Here is a 22,958-nt window from a genome sequence, read left to right as displayed (position 1 = left end):
AAAGCTAAGTAATAAGGTCATAAATCCCTTAACTTTATTAACTTCATTGCAAGAGATTTAGAGTTAACCTTGATCTTAAATGTGTGGCATTCATTATAAGGGGGACATGGCAAAAAATGTTAATAGATTTATATAAGTCACCCCACTAATTAAGCACCCTTGCTTATTCATGACAGATAAATTGCATTATCTTCTGCTTAAAATATATTTACAGAATAAACAGTCACCTTTTGACATTATTTAAAATCCTAAATTAGACTCCAGAGCTAGAGAAAACCACCATGTCAAATAAATTTGGTTAATTTATGTTGTCCTTAATCACTACCACAATGGTTAAAATATGTTTAATTTTGGCAAAGAATTACAGGGTATGACAACTTGGATAATTAGATGTGTTCTTATAATTTCATTAGTATGCCTCAGTAATTAAGTCCTATTTGATATATACATTTGTATTAAACCTGATGACTAAATCAAAGTAATCTTAATCATTTTCCCATGTTTAGCTGGATCCGGAACGAAGTTTATTTGACCAAGGAGTAAAAACAGATGGAACTGTACAACTTAGTGTACAGGTAATTTCTTACCAAGGTAAGCTACTTTTATGGTTATTTAAAAGTTTAGCTCATGTTTTTTAAAATATGGAAGAGCTCAGTTTTTACAAGTTTGGGGTGTTTTAGGTGGTTGTCTAAATTACTTAATGTAATATTACAGCCAGACACTCATGCTTTTGGTTTCATTATTAGATCTGTCAGGGTGAAGCAGATAGTATAATGTATTCTTTTTTCTTTTTTTTTTAGTATAACAAATTCTAACTAGTTTTTTCAGGGAAAGTTACATCGTAAGGTAGAGAGAGCTGGGAGAACAGGTTCTGGTTGACTTTCTTAGAACTGCAGAACTGGATTGCCAAAGAAGCTGTTGCCCTGCCATGATCTGGAAAATGCGAGATCCGAAAGCCACCATTATAACTGTCAACCTAGAACCACTCTGCCATCACATGGATCCACACTAGCCAAAAAATGGGTTCCATGTACCTACTTGTCCCTTCTTGTTTCCAGATAGAAGGCTTATGCCAGTGTTTCTAGAGCCAGAATCACAACTGGACCCCTCGCCACCAGGAAATCTTTTCCCTACAGTTTAGCATAGAGAGAGGAATTGGCAAAAGATGTTGAGTAACTCAGTTACTCATATCCATCACAGTATTTTACTAATCTTGTGTAAGTACAAAAGTTAGAAAATTAGGAAACCCTTTTAGTTTAAAAACTAAAATTTTTTAAAACGTGGCTTGTTAGAAGTTCTGACTGGAGTTTTAGACTAATTTTAATGTTGGAACATACTAGATTGCTTACACTGGCATTTCACAAATCCTAGTGTTCTCAGACTATAAAAATGGTAGTTATCCCTTCCGATCTACAATTTCCCCAGTACTGTCATTGACAATAAGAAAGAAATTCTTTGTTTTATCTTTAAAAGCCTAGTCACCTCTCAATGTAAGTGGATTTGGGAAGAGCTGACTTGATGAAATTTGAGTGACAGATTAGGGAATAAATTTTAGAAAAATATTTTTTTTAAGTTACAGTTATTTTTCTTATGTATATTTGAAAAAAGTAACTTACCTTTATACCATATAATGAGTGATACCAACATATTTTATTATAGAGTTTGTTTTCAGGGAGGATTGAAGTTGAATTTTAATCTTTCAAATACACTTTGATTAAATTTGATGTAGAATGTAACAGAATCAATGACCAGACAGTAGTTGTTAAGTAATAATGATAGTTTTTTAGATCTGTCTTGTAACGGAAGTATCTGAGATGATTTTATAAAGAGCTAATTTATTTTGTTTTAAATATTTTAAGAATTTGGAGGTTTTTTTTCATTCAATTGAAAATGGAAATCAGAAGGTAATAATGTGAATTTAATTTAACAAACTCAGTGCCTTTTCATTTTTAAATATGAACTTTGACTTTTGAAAAGCAGTCAGTAAATAACTTTAATTTGGTTAGGACTCTTAAAAATTCTACAGGTGGGTAGCTACTACTCATTTACAGTTTTCCCTAGTCTGGTTTTTATTTTCTAATCCATATTGGTTACTTTTTTCCTAATAAATGTTTCTGTGTAGCTGTGTGTGTGATGTTGGTGGTGGTGTTTTTATGTCCTTTTATACTTGCAGAAAAGTTGCAAGAGTAGTGAAAGAATTCTGGGATGTCCTTTACCCAGATTCTCTAAATGTTAACTTTTATTACCTTTGCTTTATTCTCCATCCACCTGTCCCACATAATCTTTTTTGCCCAGTTTAAGAATAAGTTGCAGACATGATTTCCTTCTATCCCTAAATGCATCAGTATATGTGTTTTCTAAAAACAAGGTTTTCTTTTATATGACTATATTACAATTATCAAAATCAGGAAATTAATATTAACACATTACTGTTATCTAATCTACCAAAATTCTAGTGAATAATTTTATTGGTGTCTAAAAGAGAGCATTTGCTCTACCATTTGAGAACATAGAATCTAAGCTGAATTTTATTTTTTTAGTGACTTTCGTGTTTTCATTTAGATTTACTTTTTTTTTTTTTTTTTTACTCTGTAGGAATTGAACCTAAGCTAAACATCCTTGAAATTGTTAAACCTGCGGAAACAGTTGAAGTAGTTATTGATCCAGATGCCCATCATGCTGAAGCAGAAGCACATCTTGTTGAGGAAGCTCAAGTTATAACTCTTGATGGCACAAAACACATTACAACTATTTCAGATGAAACCTCAGAACAAGTGACAAGATGGGCTGCTGCTCTGGAAGGTTACAGGAAAGAGCAAGAACGCCTTGGGATACCTTATGGTAATAAAATACTTAATTACATATTAGTAGAACAGTAAGAATTAACCTTGACGGAGAGGATGCTAGGGTCAGTAAGTTGGTCTATTTTAAATGTAAAATTTTAAATTGATTTTCTGGATCTCTCTTTTTATCCCCTTTGGACAAATATTGTCCTGGGTGCTAAGAATATAAAGAAATTAAAAAAAAAAAATTCTGTCTTTAGGGTGTCACTGTGGAGTTGAAGAGAGAGAAGATAAATGAAAAGAAGTTACTATAAAAAGTAGCATGTTTTTAAGCTGTCAGTAACTTGTATAAAGGGAATATGCTATTAGGATCTTAAAGAGATCAGGGGCACCTGGGTTGCTCAGTCAGTTGAGTGTCTGACTTTTGACCTTGTCTCAGGTCATGGTCTCAGGTACCTGGGATCAAGGCCCAAGTCAGACTCCATGCTTCTCTCCCTCTCCCTCTCTGCCCCTCCCCCACTAAAATAAATAAATCTTTAAAAAAAGAGAGAGAGAGAAAGAATCTCAAAGGGATCACAGTGGTCTGGGGAACTTTGGGGAAAGGTTTGTTTTAGAAAAACTATTGGGAGAAGACAGTCCAGACAGAAAATGTGTGTGCAAAAGTTAGACACAGCAGTGAGTAGCGAGAAGATTTGTTGGAGTTACTCTCTTACGTTATAGAACTGCTTTTGATTGATGGACGTGACCATGGTAGATGAATGTGGCAGCAGTGCGGGACATACGTTGGAGCAGTAGAAACTGAATGAAGGGAAAACAGGAACATGTTGTAGTTGACCTGTCACTAGGTGATAATGTCTAGGTTAGCCTAGACTCGATAATTTATGTGGGAAGAGATGAATGAAACTAGTGATGGGGCTGAGCAACTGACTGGTGGATTGTGTGAGGGTAGAGAGGAGAGATTCAAGTACTGATAGAGCTTCTCAAGCTTGGGTGACTAGGGCAGCGATCATACTGGTGAGACCTGGTTACATCTTTATTACATATTTAGTGAACTACACATGCCAGCCATCATGTTAAATGCTGGACTTTGAATGGCACATGAGAAAGATAGGCCAAGCCCTCCAGAGCTTAAGTGGGGGACATGGGGAAGTCTGGTATTGGAAAGATTTGTCTAGGGAAAGTGTTGTACATATTACAGCTGAAGGTGGCCAGAAAGTATTTTCAGGTACACAAGATTTGGACTGGAGATGAAAATGTTTCCTGGGACTTAGTTCTGTTGAGTTTGTCTAGAAGCTATATAAGTATATACAGTCTGATGGAGAGAGAGAAAATGGAAAGGAACACAACGTTAAAGGCTGGGCCTTGTTGGCATTTCAGGTTGCGGAAAAGGAATGGAGACATGGAATAGCTGAGGAGATAGAAGGAAAATAAGAGCTGTATATAGTGTCTCTGAAATTGAAAAAGAATGGCCACATTGCTGACAAAGTAAAAAAAAATGCCAAGTGAGGGGCACCTAGGTGGCTCAGTTGATTAAGCATCTGCCTTGGGCTCAGGTCATGATCCCAGGGTCTTGTGATCGAGCCCCGCATTGGGCTCCTTACCCAGTACGGAGCCTGCTTCTCTCCCTCTCCCTCTCCCTGCTGCTCCCTCTGGTTGTTCTCTGTCTCTCTCTCTCTCTCTCTCTGTCAAATAAATTAAATCTTTAAAAAAAAAAAAAAAAAAGCCAACTGAGTAGTATCTATTAAATTTGGTGATCAGAGGTTCATTGGTAGATTTAGAAAAAAAGTAACTAGAGTTAGACAAACTGAATTACAGGAAAAAATAGACATAGAAGTGGAGAAGACAGCATTAACCTTTGGTGGGCAAATGGGAAGAGTGTTGGAGGGATAAATAAATATTATTGAAGGCTCATGAGTTGTTAGTAACCTTAGTATTTGTAGATAAAATAGTGAGGCACGAGCAGGAGAAGGATAGATGAGGAGAGGGGCTTTTAATTGGAACCTGAGAAGGTAAGCCCAGTTCGAAGGACCATATAGAGCCGTTCTTCAGATACGTGGTTGACAATATTGTTATTTTTGACTTGTAAAAGCTAGCATAGACATCATGCTTGACCTTGTTGTTAGTGAGTTTGCAGTCACCTCTGAGAGAGGAAATGCTGAAAAGGAAGGAAGAGAGCATAAAAACACTTGAAATAATATTTTACGTAGTTTACTAGACTTCCAACAAGAACCCTTCAGTAGTAGGATCTTTAGTATATAATAATGAATTATATAGAGAGCAAGATTATAAACTCTTGACTCAGGAGTACCTACCTAGGGGTATCATTTACTTTAGAATAAAGCTCTTTTTTTTTTTTTTTAAGATTTTTTAAAAATTTATTTATTTGTCAGAGAGAGAGAGATCACAAGTAGGCAGAGAGACAGGCAGAGAGAAAGGAAAAAGCAGGCTCCCTGCTGAGCAGAGAGCCCGATGTGGGACTCAGTCCCAATGTGGAGCTCAATCCCAGGATACTGGGATCATGATCTGAGCCGAAGACAGAGACTTAACCCACTGAGCCACCCAGGCGCCCCTAAGTTGACTTAATTTTTAGGTTGTAGATTTCTGTATGTACCAAGACTGACTTTCTCCCATTTCCATCACTCTGTTTTGTGCCTATAATTTTTCCCAAATTCTGAAGTATCTCTAGATTGGTTCTTTTGTAGATCTGCCATAGTGCTGTCATCCTTGGACATCCTTGACTTGGCCTGCATTGCTGGATCCATTTTTCAGGATCTTATATTTTCCTTTTTCTTCATTTTATTCTACCATTTACTCATTCTCTCATTCCTCGGTATAGGTTTCCTTAGAAAGGACACCTAGGAAATAAAAGTTGCTTTTGGGGGTGCCTGGGTGGCTCAGTGGGTTAAACTTCTGCCTTTGGCTCAGGTCGTGATTTCTGATCCTGGGATCGAGCCCCACATCGGGCTCTCTGCTCAGCGGGGAGTCTACTTCCCCTCTCTCTGTGCCTGCCTCTCTGCCTACTCGTGATCTCTATCAAATGAATAAATAAAATCTTAAAAAAAAAAAAGTTGCTTTTGTTTTTGGTTTGGCAGGGTGTTTTTTTGTTTGTTTGTTTTATTGGTGGGGGAGACTTTACATATCCGAAAATGTCTTTATTCTTTATTCTGCTCTCTCTGATTGAAAGCTTGGGTATAGAATATTAAGTTGAAATACTATTTTTCCTCAAAATTTATATGGCCCTGTTCTGTTTCATTATAGTGCGGGATGTCCAGGGGGCATTCTGATTCTGGTTCCTGTTTATATCCTTTTTATTTTTCTCTCCGGAAGCTGTTTTGATCTCCTTTTTATCTCTGGTCTTTAACCTGGTTTAGTGGCATTGTGCATCTATTTCATGTGCTGTAGATTTGTGGATTATGGGGAAGTATTGCACAGCCTGGCACTGCCTAGTGCAGTAGCCACTAGTCCCACGTGAGCACTTCACATGTGCCTGGTCTGACCTGAGCTGTGCTGTGTCATATACTTGGTACAAACAGAGAAGAATGTAAAATCTTTTAAAATTTTTGTGTTGATTACATGTTGAAATAACATTTAGAAACATTACATGAAATTATTATTACAATAAATTTCACCTATTTTTTTTTTAATATAGCTGTGAGAAAACTTTTTAAAATTACCTGGTGGCCTGCATTATATTTCTCTTGGACAGCTGCTGATCTAGACAGTTGTAGCCTTCAGTTCTGGGAAATTTTCCTGCATTATTATTTTGATAATGACTTTCAGTGTTTTTCTTTTTTTCTGAGACTCTTGCTGAATCTCCTGGGCTGATCCTCTGTATCTTTTTTTCTTTCGTTTGTCATTTTTGTATCTATATGAACAACTTTCCGCCAAATTTCTTGTCTTTATATAACAACCTATCCTGATAGTTATTTTCACTTTACAAGGGCTTTTCATTTTTGTTTTTCCTTTTAGCATTCTGATCACATTTTTCTTTTTTTTTTTTTTTTTCATTTTGTTACTGCATTATTTCTGCTTCTGGATTCAAGTTTTCTGTTTATTTTTGTTTAATGCTTTGAGTCTCTCAAATATCTGTTCCTGCTCATCTGTTCATAGTTAAAAGTGAGTTACTTTAAAGCTAATTAATTTGAAGCTCTGGAAGGGAGTTCTTGACCATACTCTGGTAAAATGGGATATTGGTCATTTCATAAAGATTCCTAGGTGTCAATATATATATAGATGTTTTTCCTGGGTATCTTTAACTTCTCTGGAGAATTGGCCAAATACCTGACAGGAGTAGAAAGTTCAGGTGAGGATTTAGGGTTGATGTATATGTGAATGCTGCATTCTGGAAATGGAACGGGAAGTGCAGAGGGTCTCACTCCTCAGTTTGTAGACTTTTATTACTGGGATCAATGTACATTTCATGTCTGTCCCAGAAGTTCCGGGGATGGGGTAGTGGCGGGGGTCGGATATGGATGTGTGCTTGGGGATGGTTTTTCGGTTGGCTCCTGAGAATGAAGGAGAGGCCCTAGAGGTTCTAACAACACCATACACTTTAAATCAGTCCCCTCATTTTCCACTTACACTTCTCCTGCTACCTGAAACCACCACAACCTGAGCCAGTAGAGGGATTCTGTAGTCAGGAAACACTTACTTGTTACTGTACCCTCCTGGATAGATATTTTAGGTCATAGCTCCTACTTCACTTGATTTTCACTCTGCTGGCTGTCTTCAAAAATTAGTTGAAAGTCTCACATCTGTTTGCATTTTCACTTATGTTCTTATGAGTTTACTTCTTTTAAAAATTCCTTTACTGTCATTTTACTAGGATCTTAGAGAATAAATAGGGAGAATATGCACAATTAATTATGTTACACCAGAAGTCCTGATATTATTTAAGAAAACACATCAGACTGATTACATTTGCCCCAACTTTTTCGATCATGATACTTTTTTTGGCTCATGTTTATGTAAAATGAGGTTACTTGAACTTATAATGGGAAGTGTAGTTCAGGATAGCTTTTCTAGCTTTCTCTAATTCTTTCCTCTGTTATTTTCAAGTAGTATTAAAAAATAGATCCAGTAGAGACACTTGGCTAGCTCAGTCAGAAGAGCACATGACTCTGATCTCCAGGTTGTGGTTTAAGCCCCATGTTGGGTGTTTGTTTAAAAACAAAAACGTTGCCACTGGCTTTCTCAGTTGCTATCTATTCCCTTAATCCACTCTTATATGGATTAAGGGAGCAGACATATTTACAATAAAACCATGGACCTCCTCTTTTTCTTTGGTGTTTCTGTGCTGCTCGGTTTAGATTCCATTCCCTGTAGTTGCTCGTTGTGTTCCACTCTCCTGGACGTGATCCATGGCTCAGTTTGAAAAACCCAAAAGTGCTACACTATTCTAGCCCCTTAAATCTTACCATGGACCTTTGCACTCGATCGGGCAAAACTGTTTGAGCTACTCCTTTGAGCTTGGCCTATTGCGCTCAGTGAAAACTTCTTGGCTGTGTTGAAGTTCTCCTGTGCTCAGAATGAAAATGGGTCAGATTTTCCTTTGTTTCCCCCTTTGTCTCCTAAACGATACTGATACCATGAAGGTCTCTGAATGTTACTGCTTTGTCTTCATCTGTGTATTTTGGGCTTCCATGGGGATACCTTGTTCACCTGGTTTTATTGTAAATATACATGGATTTTTGGTTTTGCTGTCTTTTGCTTTTAGTGGTGTTTTTTTTAATGTGTGCATTCAAAGACATTAAAAAACTTTCCTGCCATCTTCTCAAAATCCTTCTCCCTTTCGCCTTTATGAAAAGATCAAATAAAAAATCAGTTCTGTGGCTGTCAATCCTGTCTTATGTTTGATTCATCTTCTATTATAAATTGGCTCTTGATAAGTACCTAAATGTGTTTTTCCCCACTTACTCCAATTGAATAGCCTGCATCTTAGGGGCATGTAACCAATACTGTTTAGATAGATCATCTTCTCCATGGAAAAATACCTAAACCGAAAGTAATTCAGCCAGTTTTTATTGAACTTATATGGGTAGAATACTCTGTTGGGTGCCAAGGATACAGTGATGAAATATTTATACATGTTGGCCATCTTTTTCATTTGTGAACACAATCAGATAGTAAAAAAATGATGAGGAAAATGACTATTTAGATTTACTTCCCATAGATTTAACAAATTAGGCCATGCATAAGGCATTGTGGTAAACTCCAAAGATAAACAGTGGTTTATAAGACACAGTCCTTATATTTCAGACCTTAATGTATTACAGGGAAAGACAGCTGAGAAAACATGCAGTTTGCATGTTGTATTATAAATGCCACTAAAGGGTGAATATAGGAACACCAGCTTTTTACAAGAAGCGAAAGGGAAGAAAGATTATGTTTTGCACATTTTGGAGAGTGAGTCTAGCTCTTCAGAAACCCCTTAATAGTTTTCTTTTTTTTTTCCCCCCAGTGCACCAAATTATACAATGCTGCAAAGTAATGTTTAAAACTTGGATGATTTACGCCATTCTCTCTAGAGAAATCCCACTTTTTATTCTTTCAGTTGACCCATTGAAGAGCAATTTTATGTTATTTTTTCTTGATAAAATTTCAGACTAACTGATGTAAATCAGGTGAATTCACTAAAAGTTTAGATTGAGAAATTGAAAAGGAGATGAGGAGAAAATGTAGTGTTAAAAACCTTTTTATTTATTTGAGTTTATTTACTTCTCTTAACTTGGGGAGTGATCCTTTCTGGATTTCTCTCTCTCTCTCTCTCTCTCTCTCTCTATATATATATATATACATATATGTATGTGTGTGTATTGACAAATTAACTATGAATTTATATAATATCTAAGATAGCACTAGGCTAATGGTAATATTTTTCTCTTTAGATCCTATACAGTGGTCTACAGACCAAGTCCTGCACTGGGTGGTTTGGGTAATGAAGGAGTTCAGCATGACTGATATAGACCTGACCACACTCAACATTTCTGGAAGGGAATTATGCAGTCTCAACCAAGAAGATTTTTTTCAGCGAGTGCCTCGGGGAGAAATTCTATGGAGTCATCTGGAACTTCTTCGAAAATGTATAAAATTTGAATTATTACCTGTTTGCACTGTAACTTGAGTTTAATTTTATTTCTGTATAACTTTGTCTTCATTGTTTGTTGTGATCTTTGATAATAGCAATAATAATTAACACCTACTAATTGTATAAGCTGTGCCGGGAGCTTTATATGTATTATCTAATTTAATCCCTCTAACTGATGCCACAAATCATTACTTTCCTTATTTTTAAGATAGGATACCATGGCTTAAAGAACCAGCCCCACGAGGGTACAGGGCTGGGGAATGGCAGAGCCAAGATCCAAAACCAGACTAAAGAATGCCGGAATCCAAGCTCTTAAGATTCTGTGCCCTACACTTAGCTCTCTTCATAAATTCCATCCGTTGACTTCTGTTTCATCAGTCAGTTCTTTGATTTTGAAGTCTGCTGTTTATAAGTGTTTCCATGTTGGCTCCACAGACATTATCATTATGATTAAGTGACTATATACAGAAATTAGAAACTACTTGGCTGACCAACAAAAAGCTCAAATAAATGTAAATTATTTTGTTTGAATTTTAATCCATCTTATATTTCAGTGACTATCTGTGAAATATTAGCAGTACCCTGTTCCCTAACATCATTCTACAGCAGGCCAGAAATGCTAGCCAGACCCACATACTTTTCAGAATGTGTGAATAAGACAGACTCTGACTTTGTTTTTGTAATGGTTATGGATAAAAAGGTAACTGGTAGGGTTTGTTCTATTACCTGCCCAGTAAAGGAACAGCTCTGGTTGGAGGGATTTTCCACAGGTATTCGAAGGCTTAGGGTTTTCATCTGGGGTGCTTTTTCTGCTACTAAATAAAAAATGAGCTCTAGAGAGAGGCTTTCCTTCATTGGTTAGAGTTTCTCTCTTTCATGGAATTTCTTAAATACTAGAGGGGGAAGTATCTATTGACACCGAAAGTCTTACTGCATTCATTACATTTATAGGGTTTATTTCCAGTTTTTCTTATTAGAAAGTAAGTTAAATGTTCTGGTTGAAGTTTTGTCCTTGATTTCACAGGGGTTTGGGTTTTTTTTTTCCCCCTCTACACAGCTTTTCAGGTAAATAAGGAAAACTCTTGAATTGTTTCAGGTTTTTAACATGTGAGTCATGTTTACTGAAATGTATCCTTGTAGGAATTGTCAAGGTTAGGACGAAGACGGTGTTTAGACTACAGTTTGAAATTGCTGTCTCCCCCATGGCGGCACTCTGTTGTGCTTGTCTCTGGTTCTCCTAGTGCTTCTCAGTCTTTAAAGCTCATTCAGAGACTTCACAGGAATCTTGTGTGTCTGCTCATTTCTTTGAAGCGGGGAGAATGCTCAGAACTAGGAATCTGGATGAAGCAATAACCTCTCCCGTTTACTGAAAAGTTAAGCTCTGTTTCAAGTATTGTGCTTTTAGAAAACATTTTCCTTGGGGTGCCTGGGTGGCTCAGTCAGTTGAATGTCTGCCTTTGGCTTGGCTCATGATCCCAGGGTTCTGGGATCGAGCCCCATGTAGGGCTCCCTACTCTGCGGGGAGCCTGCTTCTCCCTCTCCCTCTGCTTGCTGCTCTCTCTGCTTGTGTGTGCACTCGATCTCTCTGTCAAATAAATAAATGAGAATCTATTTAAAAAAATTTTTTTTCCTTTAATCCTTATGACAGCCTCATGAGGTGGTAGGTGGGATAGCTCATTTAAACATGAGGAAATTAATGCTTAAGTTGGTTGAACAATTTATCAAAGGCACACAGCCAATAAGTGAGTGCTAAGATCAGAACCAAGATCTGAGGCTAGTCCCATATAATTATTTAAACCCCCAAAGAAACCCTTTATCTGACAGGTAGGCTTTAGATCTCTTTTTAGTTTCTCAGTCCTTTCAAGTTCTGTGTGCCTAGAACTGGATCTTGGCATGGCACCCTAAGTAGAACTGTGTTCGGTGCCCAGGCTGGTACTCACCCAGTACACAGATGATTGCTGGTGGGTACAGCTTCAAGAGAAAGGCATCTAATCTATGATGGGCACTAAATAAATCGGCTGAAATATTAGAGACTGGGAAATAGGAACTTTCATTAAAGAAATAAAGAATAGAATTTGGGTAGGGGATAGCAACAGACAAGTTAAGAGTGACTCTCTTAGTGGTTATATTAGGACCTTTAACAGTGTAACTCATGTTGAGAGCTGTCTTTGTAGCCATCGTTATATTATTTCGTTCACTTGTGACTTGTAGGACCACTACAGTTTAATTGAAAATTTAACTATCTTTAAGGAGCGTTATAAAGTTAAAGCCCTTTTGGAACGCCTGGTGGCTCAGTCATTTCAGCATCCGACTCTTGATTTCAGCTCGGGTGATGATTCAGGGTCATGAGATTGTGGGGATCCCTGCTCCACACAGAGTCTGCTTGAGATTCTCTCTCCCTCTGCTGCTCCTCCCCCCTCTCTCAAATAAATAAAATCTTATAAAAAAAAGTTAAAGCAGTTTTATTCAATGTGTTAGAACAGATTAGTAAATTCTAAAGATCTCACCTTGACTGAGAATGTATATCTAACAAATGCTAAGTAATTTCAGTGTGGTGTACATTCTCATCTTTGATTTGATTTTAAAGGTTTCCATGTTTTAAATGGTTTTATACAGATAAATAGATTTAGATATAGATATTTATGTTATGGGACTATCCAGCTCAGAATCTGAACTGCTGTTTTATACTATGAATTGTGAAAAGTAACTCCATTTTTCTAACATTTCTTTTCTTAATGTTAAAAGAATTAGAGCTCTCCATCTGTTACTTCTCTTAAAAATATCTTTTTCTTACAAAGTGAATATCAAGTATTTCTTTAGGTTATTGTGCCATTAAGTTTTGTTGAATGTTTTGCTTTTTAGTTTATCTGGTTGGTCAGTTGAATTGAGTTTTACTGACTTGAGTTTATATTTCTGGGGTAAATGTAAACAAAAATTTTTATGTGTGTTCTTCAGATGTGTTGGCAAGCCAAGAACAACAGATGAATGAGATAGTTACAATTGATCAGCGTGAGTATTCATGCTTTCTTTTAATTTAGCACTGCAAGGTAATAAAATTAATTTTTAACTTTTTATGAAATATTTTAGATACACCAAGAAATAAAGTATAGTAACTAACATCTATGTACACCGTAAAAATTAAAACTTTATGTATCAACTTTGCCTGTTGTAGATCTCATTTTAAATGACTATCTTGAATTGATGTTTATTATTCTGTGCATATTTTATATTTTTACCAACTAGGCAACCACATTTTATAGCATTGTTTTACCTGTGTTTAAACTTTCTGGGTAAAATGATAATAAACTGTGTATATCCTTTTATAACTTGCTTTTTGTGTAACAGTTATGAGACTCTTGATGATACTTGCAGTGTGATTTCATTCATTTTCACTGCTTTCTATTCTTTTTAAAAGTCTGTGAGTATGATGGAATGAGTGTTTGTAAGAATGTGTGGGAGATTCTCTGGTTTATCACAGGGGTTCCTTCCTCCCTGACTAGGGATTACCATAGCTTTTCACCAAGTGCGGGTAGATGTGGGTGTTCTCACCAGTGTGTGTGAGTTCTCATTTGTCCATATTTCTTTCCCAACATTTGATAAACTACTTTTAATGAAGAAATATTCTTAAAACATATGTTTTTATAATTTCTTGTTTAATGTGTATATACCACTAAGTTAATTGAAAATAAGACCTGCTTTTATTCCCCAAGTTAAGATTCACAACCCATAATGCAAACATCATACCTTATCCTCAGGACTTCTTTGGTAATTTTGTTCAAAACTTCTGTGGATTAAGGCTTTTTTTAAATGAGGCCCCCTTTTTTTTTTTAGCTGATTAGAAGCGCATCAGTAAAACTAATAGCATTTTATATCTTAGTCGATTTTTTACGGCTTGTATTAGAAGGAAAAACATTTTTTTCCATTTTTCTTTGCAGCTGTGCAGATTATTCCAGCATCAGTCCAGTCTGCTACACCAACTACTATTAAAGTTATAAATAGTAGTGCAAAGGCAGCTAAAGTACAAAGGGCTCCAAGGATTTCAGGAGAAGATCGAAGTTCACCTGGGAACAGAACAGGTATGTTTGCATTATCTTAACGGTATTTATAAAATTTGTCAAATCATGTGTATTTTGGTTTTTTTTTTCACTGTATGAAAATATGAATATAGATTATTTCTCTGGCAGTATTTAAACAGCATTTGTTTAAAAAAAAATTGTTCTTAGCATGGCTGGGGGATGACCCAGAGAAGAACCTGTGTGGTGCCTTTTGCCTGCTACTAATCCATAGCATTGTGGTCAATGCTTGTCCTTCTCAATTTAGGAAACAATGGTCAAATCCAACTATGGCAGTTTTTGCTAGAACTTCTTACTGACAAGGATGCTCGAGACTGCATTTCTTGGGTTGGTGATGAAGGCGAGTTTAAGCTAAATCAGCCTGAACTAGTTGCACAAAAGTGGGGACAACGTAAAAATAAGCCTACAATGAACTATGAGAAACTCAGTCGTGCATTAAGGTAAGTATTTATCATTATTATTGTTTATTATTTCTTTTTATTATTGAGCCTTTCTAAAAAATTATTTCTTATTCTAGGTTTAACACTGTTATGTAACATTAAAAGACTTGTTTATGTTTATTTAAAAAGCTAATAGTTTCATACTGTTGTTAAAAGTGACTTTTTTAAAAAGATTTATTTATTTTAGAGAGAGTTTGTGTGTGCTTGAGCATGCGGGGGTGGGGGGGTGGGGGGGAAGGGGGCAGAGGTAAAGGGAGAGAGAAACTTGACCAGATGCTGTGCTCAGTGCAGAGCCCAGTGGGGGGCTCCAGCCCCTGATCCTGAGATCACAACCTGAGATGAAACCAAGAGTCAGACACTTAATCAACTGTGCCACTTGGGCACCCCAAAAATGACTTTTTACAAAGATATTTAGTAATGATTTTGAGGCATGTATTTTTTTTTTAGATGATTCCAAGATTATTTGTTTTTATCTGGTTGAAAAGCATATATTACTTTGTTTAAAACTTACATTTTAATCTCTGAGTTTTCTGTCATTTACATAAAAGATTAAGATGCTATCATTTGCATAGATAAAGAATTGAGTATAAATTTTAGCAAAAATGCAGATATTTTCTGTTTTTATAATGAGGTGCATAATGTCGACCCATTTCTCTGTTCTCTCTTCACCTTCGCCCTAAATCTGAATATCCAACCTTTACATGGATTGAATTGGAATAAAATAAAATTATTTGTAACTTCCTATAAGTAACATGAATTTTTTTGAGACAGTTACTCTCAGAAATTATGCTTTCCACGGGAATGGAAATTTAGTATGTGCATTTAAGTAAAAAAGCAGGATATATGGAAATATGGAACTAATGTCTTTTTTTGAAAGAGTGAATATAGTGTAAAATAGCTCTGCAATTTATCTTTATTTCTAAATAATACGCTTTTGCTGCTACTTCATGTTTCGTTTGGACATTGTGAATTTCACACTGCGAGATTATGATTCACCTCTCCACTACACATATTTACACACTCTTTCTCCCTTCATCCTAATGTAATTACATAATTATATGGAAATTGTGGTTATATCAGCATTCATTGTTAGGGTCATGATCATGTAAATACTGCTACATATTTTAGCATGATCATTTTTCTTTTCCAAAATAACTGTTTTCCTTAGCACTCAAAGTAACTAAAATGCTGATATTTCTTCCTTTTTTATTTTATTTATTTATTTGAGAGAGGGAGCAGGTGAGAGAGAGCGCACAAATGGGAGACAGGGTGGGAGCAGAGGGAGAGGGAGAAGCAGAGCCTGATGTGGGGCTCAGTCCCAGAACCCTAAGGTCATGACCTGAGCTGAAGGCAGACTTAAACCGACTGAGCCACACAGGCGCCCCTAAAATGCTTTATTTTCGATGTGTGTATCACTTACTTAGTCTCACGTACTTTGCCAACTATCTAAAGATCCTTTCCATATGAGAATTAAGGCTGTCATTTTTGGCAGTTGATATAATTGTATATATACAAGTCCCTTCAAAATTACAGATAAATTATTAGAATTAATCTTTAAGATGTCAGGTCTCCTCTGATAAAAGTTTCAATGCAGAAAGTTTCTTTGTAGACCTTAACATGGTGATTGTAAAATTTATGTGGTAATATAAAGTGCCGCAGTAGTTAGGATACCTGAAGCAGATTAACATAGAGTGGGAAGATTTGCTCTCCAGGACATCGAAACTGGCTGTAGCTGGAACAATAAGACAATGTGTTGTTTGCTTAGGAGAGACAAATAGACAACAGATTACAGCGGAGAGCCCAAGCAGAGCCAAGAATATAAGAGTATTTGACTTAAAAATGGTATGGAGAAAAGACATGAGGAAAGACCTGCTTTTCAGTTGATAGAGCTGGGATGGTTGACTGACTATCCATATGGGAAAAAAGTGAAACTCAACCTCTTCCTCATACCATACCAGAAATTTGTTCCATGTAGCTTGTAGCTCTAAATATGGAAAGTAAAATAGGAAAGCATCTAGAAATACCTCCATGATGTCGGTAGGTGAGAAAAGACATCAAACAGAATTGACAGCACTGACCCTGATGGAGAAAAGAAATTGGGACTACATTTAAATTAGATTACAATTAAATTTTGGTCAACAGAAGCCATCGTCGGGAGAGTGAAAGGCAAGCCACAAACCTGACGTAAAAGTCATGTCTGAAGTAACAAGAACTCTTAACAAATCAGTAGGAGAAATAGGAAAAATAGGCAAGAGACACGAATAGACACTGGACTGGTGATTATCCGCGTGGCCGATGACCGTATGCCGCAGCTCACAGCCTCTCGTAATCAGGGAAACACGGTTGGAAACGATGATAAAATGGCACAGCGCATGTCTCAGGATGGCCTACGTTTAAATGCTTGCCAGTACCAGGTGTTGAGGATGTGGAGCGGCGGGAATGCCTCTATACTTCTTGATAGGAATGTAGCCTGTATCCCGGCAGTTTCTCTCCTAAATACCTGCCAACCAGAACTGCACGCGTGTGTCTGCACACATGCTCACAGCAGCACTGTTTATAATACCCCAGAGCCAGAAACCAAATACCTGTTAGCAGGGGAGTGAGTAAATGAATTGTGGTAAACAAGAGTGGACTGTGTGTCCATGGAAATGAACCGGGGCTACAAGCACTGATACAGATGAGCCTCACACACATAATGTTCAGCAAAGGAATCAGACCCGAAAGAGTACATATTGTATGAGTGCATTTATAGTATAAAGTTCAAGAAACAGGAGAAGTTTAGGGATACATGTTTGGGTGACAAGCGGTGAATTACCATCGTGGAACAAAAACAAGATTGTTTTTACCTTTTAGAGCAAGCCAAGGGTAGTGATTGGGAGGGACCTTGGAGGGATTCTAGGGAAATCTATTTCACAATATAAAGGCTAAAAAAAATACAAGTTAAAAAAAAAAAAGAGGGCAAAATCAAGTCCATGAAAACACAGGTATCATGTACCTTTCTACTTTCTTCCTTTTATGGAGGGTACAAATGTGGTGAATGCTGTTATATATAGTGGTTGTATGACAGCATCTAGTAGATGGAAGGACATAACCATGTAAAATTAGAACTTAGTGTTTGTACTCTTTTATCACCTTTTACCAAGAGACGTAAGATTATACCAACTCCATTTTCCTCCTTGAAATATAAAACCACTTTCTTCCTTCATCTTACTTTTTACTCAAGTGTCTGTTTGCTATAGCCTCACATATTGTGAAGAAATCTTCTTAAGAAATTAAAATACCAGTCTCATTTTAAATTAGATGACAATTGATGGTTTGTGGGCTAAGATCTAAATTATGTCTGAACGTAATTGGTACAAAAGGAAACACAAGAACTCTGCCCAGTGTATTGTATCTCACTGAGAAAATGAACATAACTGCCTGTTAGGCTTTCTCCATTCTGAAATTGAGGAAAAGTGACTTAATTTCCTGCACATAGATTAGCCTTTTCACTAATGGACTCTTGATTAAGTTGAATGACTTTATAATAAAGTCCTGCTAAATATGGTAGTTTACACCATGTTGGTACTTTGGCAAATAGTCATTCCTTTCATAACTGTTTATTGTCAAACTGGTACAGATGGGCAGTACAATTTTAAAATCAAAGCTTCACAGAGATGGGGAAAAATAATAAAATAAAACAAAATATAAGGCTTAACAGTCTCCCTGCCTATACAAGTCTTAACTTACCTTTTTCCCTTTATTGGGATTGACAACGATTAACAGTAAATAAACTTTTTCCAAAATAAATCTAAGTCTAGCTCTATTTCCATACATAGCGGCAGAAAACTAGGCTTCTAGAGGGACTCCTCCAGATTTGTCTTTGTAGGTATAGGACCGTTGTTTCCTTATGATGTCCTCTTCCTTGGTTTTCTGTATCCTATCTGTCTTCTAACCCTTTACTTACACTTCTGAGGCTCCTTATTGGATTTGGAGAATTTCACCGAAAGGAGAGCCTTTACATATTAAAATGGTGACAGCAAAGGCATGGCTGCAACTTAAGGGATTTTGTACAGTACAGAAAAGTGGACATTCCCACAGTCCATAGAATATGTGTATTACAAATTTCTCCTTTAATGTGGGTTCTTAATTATTAACATAGCTTACGTTTTATAGAGGGCTATGTGCCAGTCATTGTGTGCTTAAGTGAGCACTTTGCAAAGATAATCCTTTTAACTCCCAACAATTCTATGAGGGTAAGTACTGTTTTTAACCTCACTGTATAGACGAGGAATAAAAACTTAGAGAAAATGTGACTTTTGTGTGGTGACAAAATCACACAAAGTCAAGACACTGTTTTGAATCTTGACATTCTTACTCCCAAGCCCTTGTTCTTAGGTTCTATTACTACTCCTAAGGTTTTTTGTTTTGTTTTAATAGTGATCATTTTTAAATCAGTATTTTATCATAATTGTTGAAATACAGTTTGAAGATTTAGTACATAGAGTTTTAGAATACTGAACATTGAAATTTTAGTAAGCAATGTTTTGAAGTTTCCTTGGATAGTAACATTAAATATTTCTCTGTAACTTCAATGTTAGTTGCTGTCGGGGTAGATACAGGACTAGGCTCCTGCTTAAGGAGGGATCTGAACTATTGTAACAAGCCTGAATTCTGGTTTTTGTCCTATAGTCCTAATGTGTATTTCTTTTTGAAGGTATTATTATGATGGGGATATGATTTGTAAAGTTCAAGGCAAGAGATTTGTGTACAAGTTTGTCTGTGACTTGAAGACTCTTATTGGATACAGTGCAGCAGAGTTGAACCGTTTGGTCACAGAATGTGAACAGAAGAAACTTGCAAAGATGCAGCTTCACGGGATTGCCCAGCCGGTCACAGCAGTAGCCCTGGCCACTGCTTCTCTGCAGACGGAAAAGGATAATTGAGTCCAGGACCTTCTGGGAGCCCGAGGTCTTTCTTAAATATTAGAGCAAGTATTGCTCTCACCTTTATTACTGAATTTGAATCTTCTTTTATTTCTAGACTGTACAATCTGATGCATGATTTTTTTATAAATATTTCATACTCTTGTGAATTTGGATCTTTTTACTTTGAGCATATATTTTAGAATACGTGTATGTTAAAGGTCACCACAATGTCTTCAGCACCAAGTCAGGTTCATTGTGGGATAGTTTGTTAACAGTCAGGAAAGCTAAACTGGTCAGTATTAATGTCTCGCCCTACCAGAAATAGTCAGTAGCATCTGAGGATGAAAAATAAATGAAGTATCTCCAGGAAACAGTCTGGCTTAACTATTTTTGAAAGTATAACTGTTTCCCCTCTCTGCTGCTTTAGATGTTGCTTTACATAGAACCAGAAAATGGAATTTTTCACAGCTAAAGCATGTGTGCCTGTTTCATCTAATCAAGCAGAGCTAAAATATTCATATCAAATAAAATTATAATAATAAATTACTAAACTGAGAGTATCAAGTTATTAAAATAATTTATATATTTGCAAGCAAAGGACAATAAGAAGTCGACTGGCAGAAGATCATTGCTGAAGAAGGAGATCCAGGTTGAAATCTAGCTTAACTCAAGCTAATTTTAAGGATTTTCTGTATAGATGATTCATAACGTCAGGCCAAGAATTTAAATTATTTTAAGAGAGGCATTTAATTCTAATAAACCAACTATTACAAAAATTCTGAAATGATCTCTGTTTTTCCTGTCAGAGATTTAAAAAACTGAAAAGGTATACCTCAGCCAGAAAATAAAAGTTTGATTTAGTTTGGTTTGGCATGGCTTGCTTTCTTTCTTTTTCAAAATTGCCCTGTACTGCCAGTGTGTTATGCAGAAGCAGCTTATGTAGTCATTGTGTTTCTGATGAAATGAAGACGTTAATCAGCAGTACTTTCCCTTTCAAGACAAAAAGCAAATTACTAGTCCATAGTTCTAAGAAGAAATTCTGACCTCCAGTTTAGACAGTCTTCTCTCCAAACAAAATTTCCCATTTACTGAATTTCTTCCTTTTGAATATTATATATGTGTGAGTATAAATATCTGTATACATGTTCACTTGACCATTTTAATATATATATATATATATAATGATATTCAAAAGGAAAGATATATTAAAACATAGTAACTCATTTTAAAAATGTTTTAATTATATGATTCTTATATGTGAAACTCCTTATTACCAGCTAACACTAAGCAGAAATGGCTAGAAATGTTTCTTTTTTGCTTGCTTTTTTTTTTTGTTTTGTTTTGTTTTAAGGTAATATACATGAATCATGAGATACTGGCAGGAGCTTTTAATTCTCTTATAGCAGAAGATTGATTGACATACATTACTTTATGCACCTTCTCCTTCACCATTTCCTCTAAATCTATCCCCCAAACAGCTTTATAAGAGCTCAGTTGATGCTTCTGACTAACCAGGAGGAAAGGGCTTGGTTGTAAGTCAAGGAGGCATTGCTGGCAGTCACTGTACTGGTCCCAGATAATACTCGTCCCAGATAGTGGTCTGGAATGAACCATAAGGCAGAGATCCTAGGAACAAGCAGGAGAGAAAGGATCTCTGATTTTCTTCTCTGGTAACCTCAAATCGCAGCTTGAAGTGCTGTGCTTATAGGACTGCGATGTGTAACGTTAGTTCATTTTTATGCTTACGTCATTTAAGACCTGCAGGGGATGCCTAAAAGGAGTAAAACTTGTAACTTCTATTTTTACTTTTTTATAAACACATATGGAATAGACTGACAAACTATTAGTTTAATTTGGGCACTGGCTACAAGGATATCTGAGTAGAATAAGCATATGAAATAATATATAGAAACTCCTTAAGTTCAGAACAAATATATCACCAAAAAAGAAGGTTTTGCACCATCTCTCAGTCTGGGGAGTTGACAAGTCGCTTATAGTTTTAAAAAATATAATAAACATCTCTGGTATGTTATCAAGAGCTTACAACTTTTGACTTTAGTATTTAAAATGCTTTTGGGGAGACATTATTTTAAAGTTTTAGTGAAGATGACAGACCATGTTGCAACTATATGTGTATATTTTAAGGCAAGGAACACCCACATTTCTTTTAGATCTCCAGAGTCAAACTATTGCTGCTTCTCCTTTAAGCATTCTTTAGATTCCTTTTTCTAAGAACATATTCTCTTCGTTTTTCTTCCTCCGGCAATTTTTATTTTATTTCCCATTAGAACTTGAGCAAAGATCATTCTCGTACAGGACCAGGTGCTGTTTCATTTTTCTTTTTCTTCTTCATCTATCATCATCATTTTATGCACCAGAACACAGGTGAAGTCGGGAGACTGATTTCCCCAGTTGGTTCAAGAAACTTCAGTTACTTTTTTCCAACTTAAATATTAAACTGTTTCCATTGTTCTTATTGAGGTTACAATCGTTAGAAAGCCAGGCAATCTTTTCTTTTGTTGAAAAAGAACTTGTGTTGTAAAAGAAAATATGATTCATGCTATTCATTCTTTGCTGTTTTTATGAATAAATTTTCCATAGGGGAATTTGCAGCGTATTTAAAGGAAGAAAGATAAAATGGTTGGTCAACTTTTAGCCTCTAAGTACAAAAATAAGGAATGTCCATTTTTGTTTTAAAATTTGTTTTCCGCATGAGGTTCTTACTGAGCCAGCTTTCATATGTACCTCGCTTGAAGCTTGGAAATGGTGTTGATATCAGAAAATCAGACATATTAAGCAGAATTGCAGTGTGTGGTTGATCTTCTCATGGATCGACTCATCACATTACATTAATTTTTTTATCAATCCACGTGAGTTAATTAGGGAAATGGTTCAGTTTTTCTCTCCCGTTTAATGGCGAAACTCAAGTGTGATAATTCTTTAAAGGGTTGTGCCTCCAAATATTTTTGCTGAGTTCAGCTGTTTTCCATGTTCATCGTTTTATGCTACTGCCTTTTAAAAAGAACTAGTGTATCTTTGAAATAGCACAAAAATGTTTTAAAACTCATAATTATAAAACAACCTGTGACTAACTTAATGTCTTCACATCTAGAAGGTGTAAAAATATTGATATTTCAGTGATATTTCACTTGCTGCCAGAAAAAAATATTCTCAGTCTTTTGTAAAAGGAAGGAGGATTTTTGCATACATTTTTACTCTTTAAATAAAGACACTTATACGGTCATAATAACAATTATGTATTGCTTTGTGGTTTTTATTTTTTTTGTAATTTTACATGAAACAGTTATTTTCTATTTTTACTCAGATAAATATTTGTGCATAAAATGTAAAAATAGTAAAATGAGAAAAATAAAACTATTATACAGTATATTTCTGTGTTTTTGGAAGTTTTTTTCCTGTATAAAAAAAAGGCTCAAATTCCTGGGACATTGGGTTGGATGAAAATATTTCTACATCTGCTGTATTGTCCCATATACTTTACTTAAAAACTTACCAATTTGGGAAGAACAGATTCCGCTCAACTAAAATTAGATGTTAGAATTTAGTCTTTAAGAAAATAAATGAGGGGCTTCTGGGTGGCTCAGTTGAGCAGACTTTGGATTTTGGCTCAGGTCATGATCTCCCAAGAGTCTTGGGATTGATTCCCT

General features: G+C 36.0%; 1 protein-coding gene across 2 annotated transcripts in view; it reads left to right on the top strand.

Moving 5' to 3' along the window:
- Positions 1–20,163, top strand: part of GABPA (GA binding protein transcription factor subunit alpha) — a 32,821-nt gene extending 12,658 nt beyond the window's left edge. For both annotated transcript variants that reach the window (XM_032865499.1, XM_032865498.1), the window contains exons 4-10: positions 507–591; positions 2,596–2,841; positions 9,671–9,865; positions 12,826–12,879; positions 13,806–13,946; positions 14,191–14,383; positions 19,080–20,163. In XM_032865499.1, the coding sequence (XP_032721390.1) occupies positions 507–591; positions 2,596–2,841; positions 9,671–9,865; positions 12,826–12,879; positions 13,806–13,946; positions 14,191–14,383; positions 19,080–19,308 (1,143 nt within the window). In that variant the 3' untranslated portion in view covers positions 19,309–20,163. The remainder of the gene's footprint in view (positions 1–506; positions 592–2,595; positions 2,842–9,670; positions 9,866–12,825; positions 12,880–13,805; positions 13,947–14,190; positions 14,384–19,079) is intronic.
- Positions 20,164–22,958: the final 2,795 nt, after the last annotated feature.

This window comes from Lontra canadensis, unplaced genomic scaffold (assembly GCF_010015895.1).
Source record: "Lontra canadensis isolate GAN:19392208 unplaced genomic scaffold, GSC_riverotter_1.0 scaffold29, whole genome shotgun sequence".
Classification (NCBI taxonomy): Eukaryota; Metazoa; Chordata; class Mammalia; order Carnivora; family Mustelidae; genus Lontra; species Lontra canadensis.
Note: the sequence above shows the minus strand (reverse complement) of the source record. Positions and strands in the feature narration are given on the sequence as shown.